At 36.3% G+C, this 14,167-nt stretch overlaps 1 protein-coding gene across 11 annotated transcripts in view; it reads left to right on the forward strand.

The window, feature by feature from the left end:
- Nucleotides 1–2,674: 2,674 nt before the first annotated feature.
- Nucleotides 2,675–14,167, forward strand: part of LOC5571891 (uncharacterized protein CG43867) — a 534,531-nt gene continuing 523,038 nt past the window's right edge. For all 11 annotated transcript variants that reach the window (XM_021849045.1, XM_021849048.1, XM_021849052.1 and 8 more), the window contains exon 1: nucleotides 2,675–3,886. In XM_021849045.1, coding sequence (XP_021704737.1) covers nucleotides 3,491–3,886 — 396 coding nt within the window. In that variant the 5' untranslated portion in view covers nucleotides 2,675–3,490. The remainder of the gene's footprint in view (nucleotides 3,887–14,167) is intronic.

A 14,167-nucleotide genomic window follows, 5' to 3' on the forward strand; every position in this document is an offset into this window, starting at 1 on the left:
TAATTTTATTTTCAAACTGAACTACGATTTTTGAAAGAAGAGATGTTGCTGGATTCTACGCACTTTTTTCTGAATTTGAATATCACTTGAAACTGTTCTACATAAAAAATTTAGCTTGAAGTTGAAGTTTTGACATTCGTAATAAGAAAGCACATTTTACACTTCTTCACAGAAACATAAACAGAATTTTCATCGAGCTTCAACGAAAGCTGTAGAACAAATTGATAAAAATAACTCAATTGATTCTCACATAAACAATTTCGCACAATTCTGGGAAATCCTGGGCAGGATTATTTATGATATTGGAAAGGTTTTTAGTTAAGTCATAAACATGATTCTCAAAAAAATCATTCACATGAGTATTATGGAAAGCATGTACAGGATTCTCATGTATGTTGGGCAGGATTTTAATAGAAGCTACAGCCAGGCAAATGGACTATCGAAATACATAGGAACCACTTATGAAAATTCGCCACAATAAATCGAGTTGAGGTTCATAGCTTTGCCTTATGAAACCAAACTTTGAAAACAGAAACAATGTTCTCGCGGCACCCTGGAATCGAACCAAGGACTTTGCGATCGTTTGGCACGTGCGTACACCACGCGCCTATCGACGCCTTGATGCGGGTTGATGCTAAAACGATACATAAAGCTTTCGTATTGCAACAACCGTTCCACCTTGCATAAGGCAAAATGTATGCATATCGATAATCTAGTTCACAGCGTGTAGGACAGTATCCTTTATAAAATCAAATTTGGAACATAACCATGGGCAGGGCATTCAAATAATTCTAGGTGGGATTCTAATGAAATTCTGAGCAGGATTCAAGTAGAATTCCTAGACAGGATTACAAAACAAATTTTAAACCAGATTCTGATAAAATGTTTTGAACAATTTTACCAAAATGTTGCGCATAATTTTCATTTGATCTTGAAAATTCTTGTAAAATTTTGAGCAGATTTCTCGAAAGGAATTCAGGACATGTTTTTTTTTAATCCTTTCAGAGACAGGTTGGATACTGAATGAATTCTTAGTAGCTTTCTTTTCAATACTTGGACTCCACTTTCAAGGTGCTAAGCAGCAAGTATCAGTTTGAAATTTAGAAATTTAGAAATGTAGTCCACAAAAAATTTTTTTGATAAAATCGAAAAAATTAGTTGATAAAAAAATTTTGATTTTGATTTGATAAAAAAATTGACTGCAAAAATTTGGCCTGCCACCAAATTTTGTTGCTGAGATTTCGCCCGCGGTTCAATAAGTTGGACAGGCCTGGCTAAGACTGACTACACATATCAATGGTTGCTATTCCATGATTGACCGAAGTCAGTGAAAATGCACAAAGAATCAACTAGAAGTTCGGCTGGAATTGGCCATAATCTTCTTCAGTGTGCATGATTCAGTGCCTCTATTTATACAGGGTCAATAACGGCACCGGCCACGTCCTTGTAGTCAGGTGGGATTGGAGAAGAAATGTTAGTGTGTAACCTTTGCTATTTGGAGACCGTGTTAACCTCTGAATCTCGAATATTAAAAGTTTGTTTTGCTGATTCAGTGAAAGTGCGATTACAACACCATTCCGCAGTAAAATAGTGCGTATGGGAACATTAATAGTTCGATGTGTTTATTGGAAAGATAAAAGACGAACATGGGATTCCTGAGCTACTGTTCAAACTACGAAAGCCAAAAACTCGATGATACTTGGAATTATATACTACAATTAAAATGTATTCTAGAATGTTGCCAAAAATGGATCAAGTTTGACGCCAAAACTTGGGATTGCCAAAAACGGAATTCCACTGTATCGCTACAAGAACTTATATTTTCAGCTTGTCACACCTATTTCAATTTGCTTCGATCCATCTCAAGTTAACTGACACACTCCTGAAAGCGAAATTCGCAGAACAGCACAGTTGTATTCACCAAACTTGTGATTTTACCTTGCTCAAGTGTCTCTTCGTTGCATTGGTAAATATTTGATGTAGCTTGGCAAACATCTGCTCGAGATACAGTGAAACATTTCAAAGCAAATCGTTTTCGGCTTACCAAGTTAAATATTCACCTGCTAGCAATATCGCACTTACTGAAAATCTTGACAAAATTAATGTAAGATTAAGTTGATTTTTATTTTTATGAAATAAATTTCTTGAAATTTTATTATTTTTAAGAATTGAATTTCACATTTGTTATCTATTATTATTTATCAAAAACACATCGAAAGCACACAAACTACTCGGTCATCAATTTCTCTCCGCGTACCAGCCACCTACGATTGTCGAACGCCGAATGAGCCATGGCCTGCTGCGTTCACACCATTCTAGTTAAATTTCCCTTTTTGTCCTCTTCCACTCCACCGTTGCCACCGCTGGAAAACAGGGAAATTTTACCTCTAGCCCATGCTTTCCTACCAAACCACATTCCTTCACAGGATAACTTTATCCTTGCTCTCGGCTCTCGGATCTCGCTCTCTCTCTCCTTTCGCCCAACTGTTTCCTCCCTCCGAGAACGAAAGTCGCTTTGTTTATGTTTACTCCGTGCCATTTTCCACCCGGGGGAAATTCACGGAGCGAGAGAGATCCAGAGAGAAACTCTCCTTCACCTGTCCCGCGTGGGAGCCAACGGCCACTTTATCCTGGATTTCGTCCTGGCAGCTTGCCAACCGAAGATAACACTGCACCGACAGTTATGGGTTGGCCGTCGATCGAATCGGATGTGCGTTTCCGTGAGTTGTCCACCGTTTCCCCCCCGAGTGGGGCCTTTTGAGTAGGACTTGAGCATTCTTGTGAGCCCAAAAAAAATCGCGTTTTCGTGTTCCGTGCCCTCGACAACGTGTGAATTCCCCGGGGCCGGAGGTCCTGGCGATTTGTTTGAAGAAACACAAAGATAAACCGAAGAGACCAGAAGAAATAGAAGAAGAACATCCCCGTTTGGGTGTCTGTCGCTTTCCGCTTGGTGGTTTTGCTTTTTTGGCTTTGGGAAATACTTCCCTTCGAAGGGACACATTGCATCACTCGAAGTCGGAGTTTTGTGCACCGCTTTTGCTTCCGTTTTCCGTTGCCTACTTTGCACTTGGCCGTTTGTTGCCTGCGATCGGTTTCGTCTCGGTTGAAGTTCACGTCCAGCCTACTGCGAGTCCTTGTGCTACTGCGATTGTGAAGTGAAAAGGAGAAGCCTACTGTGGTGCATTTAAAGCTGTAGGGGAAAACGACCGTATATAAAACGAAATGTTGCAATATATAAGTTGTGAAGCAGTGAAGAAATTTAAGTGAGAATAGTGTTTTAAAAGTGAAAAATTCCCTCACGCAGAAAGTGCGTTCCGAGTAAAACCTTCCCCCGCAGCCAAATTCGGGCATTTTTAATGTGTAACTCAGTGTTTGCCGTGCTTGCCAGTTGCTTCGCTTTGAACTTGTTTTACGCTTTGCCACCGCTTGTTCTTCGCTATCGCAATATATCGGAAGAGTCACAAAGATTGACCCAATTGCGGCCACTATAATGGACCTGTCGACGATTCTGCTTCTGCTGGAGACGCCACCACCGAAAGGAGGCCACTCGCTTCTAGTAGATCACCTGTACAATTCGGCCCGCAGTACTCCGGTTCCCGGTCGGAAGCGCTACCAGCACCAGCATCAGCACTTCCAGCCACCTGCCGTAGCCACGTTAACGTCCTTAACGACAACGACGACGACCACGACTCACACTGCTGCGGCTCCGGTTCCGGTTCCGGCACAGGTGTCTTTGGTGCAGTTTCATCAGCAGCATACGGAGGACTTCGGCAGCAAGAAGCTACAGCTGCTGCACTCCAAGCAGTTCTACTGCTCCAACCCGATGCTGAACAACAATCTGCATTGCAATCTCGATATGGAGTCACTGGAGGAAATGTTGAAAAAGGTGAGCCACATCTGCTAGACCGGAAGATTCGAAATTGGATTGGGGTTTGGGGGATTGGTGTTCCAGTTTAACGATGCGTATTGGGGGCAGTGCTGTGTTTCAAATATTGATGAACGGTGACCTTGGAGAGTGATGCTGGGGTGCTGTGGGTTGAGGATGATGCGAGCTTAGCTCGCTAGACAAGTTAGAGGAATTATCGTTAGCTTCTTCGAGTCTCTTGATTGGATGTCAATTTATAACACAAATAATAGTGAATTTGATTGAACCCATTTTGACACCTGGTATGCCAAATTAATCTTTTAAGAAACGCGTACGTCTTCTTAATTAGTCATTCGAGCAAAATAGTTGCACATCACAGTGCAAAAAGGAAGACGGTGGAGTTCTCTCCAATTCTTAATTAAATTACACCCGATTCTGTTTTTGCACGGGGGATGCGTACCGTGCAAAAAAAGTTTTCAGTTCAAAATTTCAAAAACCGTGTAAAAAAAGTAACACCATTTCTCAACGTTTCATGTAAAAATAAGGTTTTGGCAAAAAAATTTGTATGGAAACTTTTTTTGCACGGTCGTGTAAAAAAATCCGTGCAAAAACAGAATCGGGTGTACTCCGATATACAGGATTATAAAACAGATTAATAGCATGATGTTATTGATGATTTGTATGAAGTGATTTTCGGCTTCTATGATGTTTCAAAAGGAAACAGAAAGTGACTTACACTTTTTATTAAAATATATACCATTTCTGGTGGGTATTTGGTCTTATCCTTCTCCTTGGCATAACGTCCCCACTGGGACAGAGTCTGTTTCTTAGCTAAGTGTTCTAAGAGTACTTCCACAGTTATTAACCGACAACTTTCTTTGCCAAAGTTGTCTTCATCGCATTCATATATTGTGTGGCAGGCACGGTGATACTTTATGATCGAGAAAATAAAGGAAATTTCCATTACAAAAACAGATCCTGGACCGACTAGGAATCGATCCCAGACATCTTCAGTATAACTTTGCTTGGAAGATGCGGACTTTACTACTCGGCTAGTTTTGAATAAACTATGGTGAGAAATTCGGTTAGACTTTAAGTATTGTTGTGACTCTAGTGAGAACTCAGATGAGTGAGATTTGTGAGCATTTCATAAAAATAAAGCGGAGATTACTTCGGTTAAATTTCCCTTCGGTTTAAATCCTACCCAATTTTGACACCAAACGCTTAAGTTTAGCTTATAGTAGCTTAAGTTTAGGCCAAACACCCATGTTTACTCAATTTATAAATGATTTTCGTTGGTTAAGATCAATAAAACATTTTTTTTTGTTTTTGAAATTTTGTCGCACCCTCTGGTTTAAACTCACATTTTTGCGTATATTTCGTTTTCCGTGTCCCTTCCGCAATGTCAGATAGGAACAACCCCAGTGTTAAAACTAAATGCCCTGTGGCATTTTTGTCGACATAATGAACGTCAAGCATGATCAAAACTGTCAAGGTTCATATTTGGAACAAACTTTATAATTAAATTTTAAATATGTTATAGCCGTTATTTGAGCGGGAAAAATTGATTTTAACTGCAAACTCTATCAGTATTATTTGTTTTATACAGTACGATTCCGTTTTTTACATCTTTCGATTTTGTAAAAGAAAAACGTATGCATCATGCAGCAATTCCATACAAATTTGAGCATATTGTATCTTTTTTATTCCTTGATTAGTCTTATTTCAATCATCACATCCATTGAAAAAAAAGTAATCCAGAAAATATGGGACGACTTTGATAACGAAAAATATACTTTTCTAATATTTTTATCTTCTTCTTCATTCTGGCGTTGCGTCCCCACTGGGACAGAGCCTGCTTCTCAGATTAGTGTTCTTATGAGCACTTCCACAGTTATTAACTGAGAGCTTAACTATGCCAATGACCATTTTTGCATGCGTATATCGTGTGGCAGGTACGAAGATACTCTAGAAATCGAGAAAATTTCCAACCCGGGAAGATCCTTGACTGGTGGGATTCGAACCCACGACCCTCAGCTTGCTGGATAGCTGCGCGTTTACCGCTATGGCTATCTGGGCCCCTAATATTATTATATTTGTTTATTTTTTCTTAGAGCATTTTAAATTATACCTGTGAAAATTGTATTTGATCCAATGGCCGTTAACATAACGAGTTTTGGCCTCATTTTTTGTTTTATTTAAACCTAACTAATGAAAACTATTACAGTGGGATTCCGTTTTTTGGCAACAAAGTAGCAATTTCTAGCTGCCAAAATCGGAAACCATTTTTCAATTATTGGTTTTGAAAACATCATTAGAATGTTGTTATATCATCCTTATGAAATCATTGAGACTACGGAACGGTCTACTTCGAAGCCGATTTCCGTATGCTATAAATCTATAGTCCTCTAAATTAGTTGTAACATACGTTTATATACCTCTTATCGCTCGAATGACTTCAATGATGTTTATAAGCTTTATGGACACTATTTGTATGTTTGGGTAACGTGAAATTTATAATCACATAGGGCCGGTGTTCTTTTGTATACAGTCCCCTATAGTCGCACTATGTAGTGGCTTTTTACGACCGTTTTGCAAAAAAATTTTTGACATGAACTTCAGGAGCTATTTATCTAAATACCATTGATACAACGCTGAATTTTGTTCAAAAGATGATCGAAATAAATAGTTTTGCTTTAAGCACCCTTGCACCTATAGTAACAGAAACAATTTTGTTGTATTAAACAATATAATTGATGAATTAAGAACCTTTCTGGGTCAATCGAAAACTTTTGATACACACTTTGAAGGAAAATATAAAATTATTGTAAAAGTACGGTTTTGATTAGTATTTTGCCTACGCCGTGAAGCTAGTGCTACTATAGGAACAAAAATTAGAAACAGTGCTACCATAAGCAAATGTGTTCCTATAGTGGCACAAGCGGCTATGATATGAGGTTTTGTAGTTTTCATATTTTTTTACAAAACCAACATAAAAAGCTTGCATATGATGTACAAATAATGCCGCTGGTTTCGATTTTATACGAATATCTGTTCTTTGCTATGCGGTTATTGGTACATCGACCCTAAGTGATCTTCATTCAAAAACTGGACATTTCTTTAAAACTGTGTAGGAATACAAAAAAAAAACAATTAAATCTAATAATCTAATAATAATTTGTTTCCCAAAGTTATCACTAGTATTTTAAAAATTCCACTGAAAACCTTTTCAAAATTTCCAAGATTTCGCCAGAAATACTCAAAACACCACTAAAAATCCATAGTATCTCTTTAGAAATCCACAGGACGCCCTAGAAATCTTTGGAGTTTATTAGGAATTTTCATACTTCACTCAGCATCCCCACTAACGATTTAAACATTCTGATGATCCCACAAGAACCTTTCAGTGTCCACTAGGAATCATCAGGCAACTTCAAGAATCCTTTGAAATCTCTAAGAAGCCCCCTAAAAACCAAGAATCTCCTAAGAAGTATCCACAGTACAGTTCGTTAGGAACATTTTGATTGTTTCATGTGGCCCGTATCCTTGATTGGAAATCTTGAATAGAATATTGGATCGTATCAGAAAAAATCTCTGACAAAGAGGAAACAATTACTCAATTACTAGTGAAAAAAATTGGTGAAAATGTAAAAATAATAGAAAAGAAAATTTTACCATACATTTTTCATAAGACAGTTTGATTTACAAAATTGTTATTATTTTATGAAATAAGTATTGGAAACAAATCTGAAAAATTAAGACAGAACATATTTTAAAACATTCTGAGGAACATGCAACTTCGATAGTAATCCAAGTTTTGATACCGTGATAGTAAAATTTAGAACATTTCACGAGTTTTATAAAAAATATGAATATTTCCGTGAGTGCAGAACTTGTGGTTAATCCATTTAAACACATTGTTATAGGGCTACAGAATTCTGCAATTTTCAAACTAATTTTGAATTTTGAAATATGTGACAAAAAAAAAGAATGAAGTTTCATGTTGTTGCGTTATTTTCACAGTATGAGCCTGAAGTAGAATTGCTTTATCAATAAAATAAAACATTATTTTTAGATAAGAAACAAAAATTTAAAAGTAATCAAAACTAAGGTAAACATTAATCGAAAAATTTCAAATTTTCTCCAGAACAAATGTGGAGAATCGAACATCTATTTAAGCTGGAAACTTGATCGAATAGTCACCAACAGCAAGTGACCAATCGATCAAGTTTTCAGCTAAAACGAATGTTTGGTCCTCCAGATTGACTTTTGTTTTTGAAAATGTCAGGCTCAAGCCAAGTACGGACTTTAAAAGTAAAGCACTCAAGTAAAATTTCTCCTTTTTACCAAACAAATTTTGACGGTAGCGGAATCATTCTGTAACCGTTTTTTTTTTTGTCCTATCCTTATGAAAGATTCTTCTTCTTCTTTCTGGCGTTACGCCAACTGGGACAAAGCCTGCTTCTCAGATTCGTGTTCTTTTGAACACTTCTACAGTTATTAACTGAGAGCTTTCTTTGCCGACTGATAATTTTTGCATGTCCATATCGTGTGGCAGGTAAGAAGATACTCTATGCCCAGGGAATCGAGAATATTTCCTTTACGAAAAGATCCTCAAATTTAATGGTATTCAAAAATGTTGCCAAAAAAACGGATCCATTTTGTTACCAAAATCGGGAGTTGTCAAAAATGGAGCATGCCAAAAACGGAATCCCACTGTATTATCATTTTTTTTTTTGACATGATGTGTAAAAGTGCATTGTATCGAAAATGTCTGACATAGCTTGTTTTGTTTATTTTTTTGGCTTTGTTTGACGACACTTGACAAAATGGTAAAATTAGACAAAATTACTTGTTTGCTCTCCTTACGAGAAAACGAAGTTATAACATTTCAAGTATTTCTAATCCAATCTTATCTAATCTAAGTGCTTGCAGCCAAAATTGAAAAGCATCTTGAAAATACCGAAATTTCTCCCAATATTTTCTTGTCAGCATTAATTCTGGTAGCACATCAATGATTTGATACCGATATAAAAATGGCCAGGCCAACTCTCGCTTACTCGATATTCCTTATCCATATTCGCATAGTCGACGTAACGCGCAAATATGATTAAAATGCATTTTTTTTTATTGATTAGCATCATTTGTTCTGAATCATTTGAACTATAAGAGGAAAATGGCGTGATATTTGCGTGTTTAGTTGCATAGTTTAGCGTATAAACGAGGGTGGGACATTTCGCATAAAGACGATTCGCATACACGTCCATTATGCCAAACGTCCGTATGCGAAACGTTCTTTTTGCGAAATGGGATGACCACATAGACCTGGTCGCTATGACAGTGACCTAGTGTTAACGTGAATTCATCCATATAATCGTTCATCATACTCACTGATCAGACGGATAAAACGACGTATGCGTTTGCAGCCGACAAAAGTAGAAATCAATCTAAAAGTCTCCCCCAGTCAACTTTCAATCTTTAGCAAATGCACAAATTGTTTGACCGAAATTGTTGAAAGATTCAAGACTACAGCTGGGAAAACAAAATCACATTTTCCTAGCACAGCTGGTGGTTACGTCGACCATGCAAACATGGGCAGTACTATAAGACACTTTTCGCTTTTTTTTTGTTTCTTCATTTTCATTGTGCGAGCGAATGTATTATTCTCTTCAATATTACAAACGTTTATATGTGAATTAGTATTATTTTTTGCACTTCAAAAGACATTCTGTTATGATAGTGATGGAAGCGCTTTCCTAAATCTGATAGAAATTCTATTGAAAATCCTGTGGGGAGTTTTGATTGAATTCGGATTTATTCTTTTAGAGATTTCACTTGGACGTTGGCGAAAAATATTTAAGTAATTTTGCATGGATTTTGAAGGAAATGTGGTATACATTTTATAGAGACCACAGTGAGGTTATATTTGCGAGAACTGTTTTTCTCTAAATATTAATGTCCAAATTTCCAAAATATTCTCTAGCAATTGCAGCAAAGATTTTGGATAAGTAATTGTGAGAATGCTAGTACGATTTCAGTATGTAATGTGATGAAATTCTTATGGTACTTCTGATACGAATTTCTATGACACTTAATTCGGAGAAATATTATTTCAAGAAATGAAAAAGATCTGGTCACTATTCTGATCCACGTCTCCAAAAAGATTCTTATAGTTACAATTTCTATTCTTTTTTAATTTTTAATTTGATTTTAGACTGAATGCTCTCCAAAATTACTTTTTCTGATCACTCTCTACAATGAAACCCCTTTGGAGATTCAGATATTTCTACAAGATTGTTCCTTAACCTCGAATCAACCTATCCAACACATAGAAAGTCTTGCATTTCAGCAAACATTCGATATTTAAGTAGATAATTGCGATAATTCAGTATCGAATTTTTATGTTCGACATGTTACGAAATTGCCAGTTTTAGATACATTAAACAAGTAAAAAGTGCATCGCCACTATTATTTCACAGATTTCTCAAAAACCAGTTTGAAAGATTCTCCAGAGATTCGGGAATACATTCGAAGACTCCTTCAGGGATGCCTCGAGAAATCAATACATTATGCAATTTCTTCAGTGGACTCGAGGTATGCTTCGATGAATTTCTTAAGGTCCTTCCTCAAGGTATGCTTCGATGGGCTCCTAAAGAAGTTACTCCAAAAATCATTTCAGCAGTCCAACACTCATATGTACCTTCATTAATTCCCATTACTCTTGCGGATTCTCCCAGGATTTCCTTCAAAGATTATTTCAATAACTTTATTGATTTATCCAGTTGTGCTTCTAAGATATCTTCTACATCTTCTTATGCTTAATTTTTGGCGTTATGTACAAAGTACAACAGCGCGACAGCCCGAAGGTTAAAATACTTTAGTTCAGTGGCGCGGGAAGTGGGTAGGACAGGTAGGACATGTACTATGCACAAAAACACCTGGGTAGGACACTCAAAGGATTGTCCTACCCACGATTTAGCTAAAAAAATAAAAAATAAGATCAGCAGAGAGCTTGTAAAATAAATTAAACTATGCTTCAGAGCAATTTCAGTGACTATAAAGGGTCCAACAGGCTCTTCAGGAATTCTATCTCAGATTCCCCTAAGAATAGCTTCAGGAATTATCATAGTATTTTTAATTAGATTTTTCCAGGGTCTCTTTCAGGGATCTCTTTTAAAATTGTTTTAGAGATTTATCTACTAATTTTCCCAGAAATTCTGTTATACGAAGGATGCTCAGAAGAATTTCTTCAGAATATGCTCCAGGTTTCCTTGCGACTACCTCCAGTAATTTCCTATCATTGAGTTTTCACCAGATGTTTTTCACTATCTGTTCAACTGAGTTCTCTAGTTGCATTTCTAGGAGATCTCTCTAAGATTTCCACAGGTTGCTACAGAATTGAGGAAATCCTCAAAGGTTTATTTTCGAATTTTTGAAAAAAAAAAATCGCTGTGGGTTTTTTTCAAGAAAGCCTGCAAGAATTTCTTCTGTTCGTGTGGATTTCTTCAAGAATACATCCACAATTTATCCCAGAAACCCAAAATTTCTTAAGGGTTCTTCAAAAAAAAAAAACATTTATTTACTTAAAAATTTCTTCAGCAGTTCATCCAAGTATTACTCCTGCAGTTTTTCCAAACATTTAAAAAAAAGTTTTCCCAAAAATTCTAATGCAACTTTTGAAAGTTTATTTAAGCTTTCACACCAGCTAATACTATACCAATTTTCCCAATAATTCCTCCGATAATTCCTACACAAGCTTCTTTAGAGATTGTTTCCAATGTTTTTCGAGAAATTCCTTTAGAAAATCTTGCAAAGTGCTATCCCGAGACTCGATTGATTTTGTTTTTAAGTTTATCTTAGCAAATTATCTAGGAAATCCTCTGCAACTTACTCAAGAGTTCAGGCGTTATTTCAGAGATCATTGATGATTGATAGTGACTTTAATACGTCCACTAGTTTTATATGAGATAACTTCAGAATTTTCTTTAGAAGTTCTTCACGGATTTATTATTCCAAAATAATTCATTGGCATTTTCCTGGAGAAAATATAAGTATGACAGGAGGAATTTCTGAAGAAACCTTAGAAGAAATCTTCGAGGGAATTGCTGAAGGTATCTTTAGAGAAATCTAGTTGAAATTTTATATTAACTCTCAAAGACAGTTTTATAGGAAATCCCTAGAAAGGTTGATTAATCATTGGATAAAATCTTAGAGGAATTGAGACTTTCTTGAAAAAAATCACAAAGAATTTCAGGAGGAATTCTGATGAGTCTCTGAAGAAATTCTGTTTCTGTGGTTTTCTTTGGGTGAATCTAAATTGAATTCTTGAGGCATCCAAAACAAAATTCCCTAGTCAAACTCTTTAGGAAATTTTCGGAGTAACATCTAAACATTTTATCTTAATAAATTGCAGATGAAATTCCTGGGGAAAATCACGTAATTCCAAAAAGTTCTTGGATCTTGAAATACCTGCTCAAGAATCAAACTCTTCAAGAAGGAACTGCCTGAACTCCTGGCTTCTAATAGGTTTCGTTCTGTTTTCCTGGTTCCTGTTACGACTCTTAACAACCTCTTTCTGAATCTTTTAAAGTCTCTTTTTCAGGCAATAGGTCTCTAATTTCCTATTTTAAGCCACTTGCGTAGTCTGGCGTGAAAATGAGAGGGTTTGAAGCAAAGGGGTGTCAATGAAAAAAAAACTCAGTTTTAAGAAAATCTACTTCGAACTTTAACTGAAATTTTTCATTCCATACAAATTGTATGAGAGCCAAAAAATAAAAACAAGCCAGTTTTCTAACAATCATGTTATTTCGTCTATTGAGCGGATAAGTTACTTGAAAATATCTTTAGAACGCTTGGAAACAGAAGAATTTCGGGGAAATGGGCTGTTCGAGGAAAAGGGTATTCTAGGAAGTGACGTTCTAGGAACTAATTGTTATTCAATGTACGGAATTCTCAAGTAGACTTGTTTAATGTTTCGGAGATGCTGTATTTAGAAAGTATTTAGAAAGAAAAAACACATCTTAATGAAAAAAGAGAATACCCGGCACCGTAAAATGTCAAAAAAGTTGACTTGCAATTTAATTTACTATCGTTCTTGCTTGACCCAATCTCGCCCCATTTTACCTAAAAAAAAATATTTTTTTGTGGTAAAATCAAATAGATTCCGGAAAATACGTATGAAGTGCAATGAAAATACTCTCAACCTTCTACTAATATAACGATGTACTTTACATGCGTGATACTTTGCACAGGTGAAATTTATTGTTGTAAATTTTATCTAGTTTCAACATACAAGTTTATTGACATAGTAAACAAAAACTACTATTTCTAAAAATAAATTTTGTGATGAATTCCGTGTAATAATATGGTTCCTAACATATGATATATTAGTTTTAGTAATATCAGCGTTATTAGCTGAAATATTTCCTAAATCACATTTTTCCGTTATGAACACCCCTTATACCCATTGTCACCCCCATCGACGATATTCCATTCAGCTCTTGATGGGGTAGAGAAACTTAAAAGTAGATTGGAGTACCTTGTACCTTTTAATTCCACCCTAAATGCTTATCTTTGACAGACACGCGTATTTCGACTACCACTTGCAGTCTTCTTTAGTGTCAGTTACTCGTGTCCACTAAATTTGATATTTGAAGCGAAGCAGGGAAATCAGAATCAAAGTCAGCGTTTGGTTACGATTCGAGCCGGAACGAATAACTTGCACCTATCTGTGCATACTGTAATTTGGTGTCATACCAAAATAAGGTATTGTTCATCAGTTCAGGTACTATTGTGTTATTGAGAAAGCTATTGATGACTGATTAGGGTCTTGAACTAATATAGAAAAAAAAACTTTTTCATGATATGTATTATTAACGTTCGAGGATTCGTCGCCGTGATCATCGTCATCAACCAGCTTCAATCAGCTTCAAAAACAGTTTTTCTGTTCAAAACTAAAAATTATTCGATGAAAATGTGTTCGCTGTGTTTCGGTTGGAGAATAGAATACAATGAACATATTTTCGTGTCGATTTTCTTGATATAATACGAAAAAACTGCTTTGGAAAATTCCAAAATCAATGACGGATCCTGCCCCCTAAGGTATTGCTATACCTGATCCAGCTATGAGTTTGTAGAGCATCATCATCTTCTTCTTCTTTTTCTTGACATTACATCCTCATTGGGACAGAGCCTGCTTCTCAGCTTAGGGTTCAATGAACACTTCCACAGTTATTAACTAAAAGATTTCTTTGCCAAAGTTGCCATTGTCGCATTCGTATATCGTGCGGCAGGTAAGGTGAT

Source organism: Aedes aegypti, chromosome 3 (assembly GCF_002204515.2).
Source record: "Aedes aegypti strain LVP_AGWG chromosome 3, AaegL5.0 Primary Assembly, whole genome shotgun sequence".
In the NCBI taxonomy this organism is placed as follows: domain Eukaryota; kingdom Metazoa; phylum Arthropoda; class Insecta; order Diptera; family Culicidae; genus Aedes; species Aedes aegypti.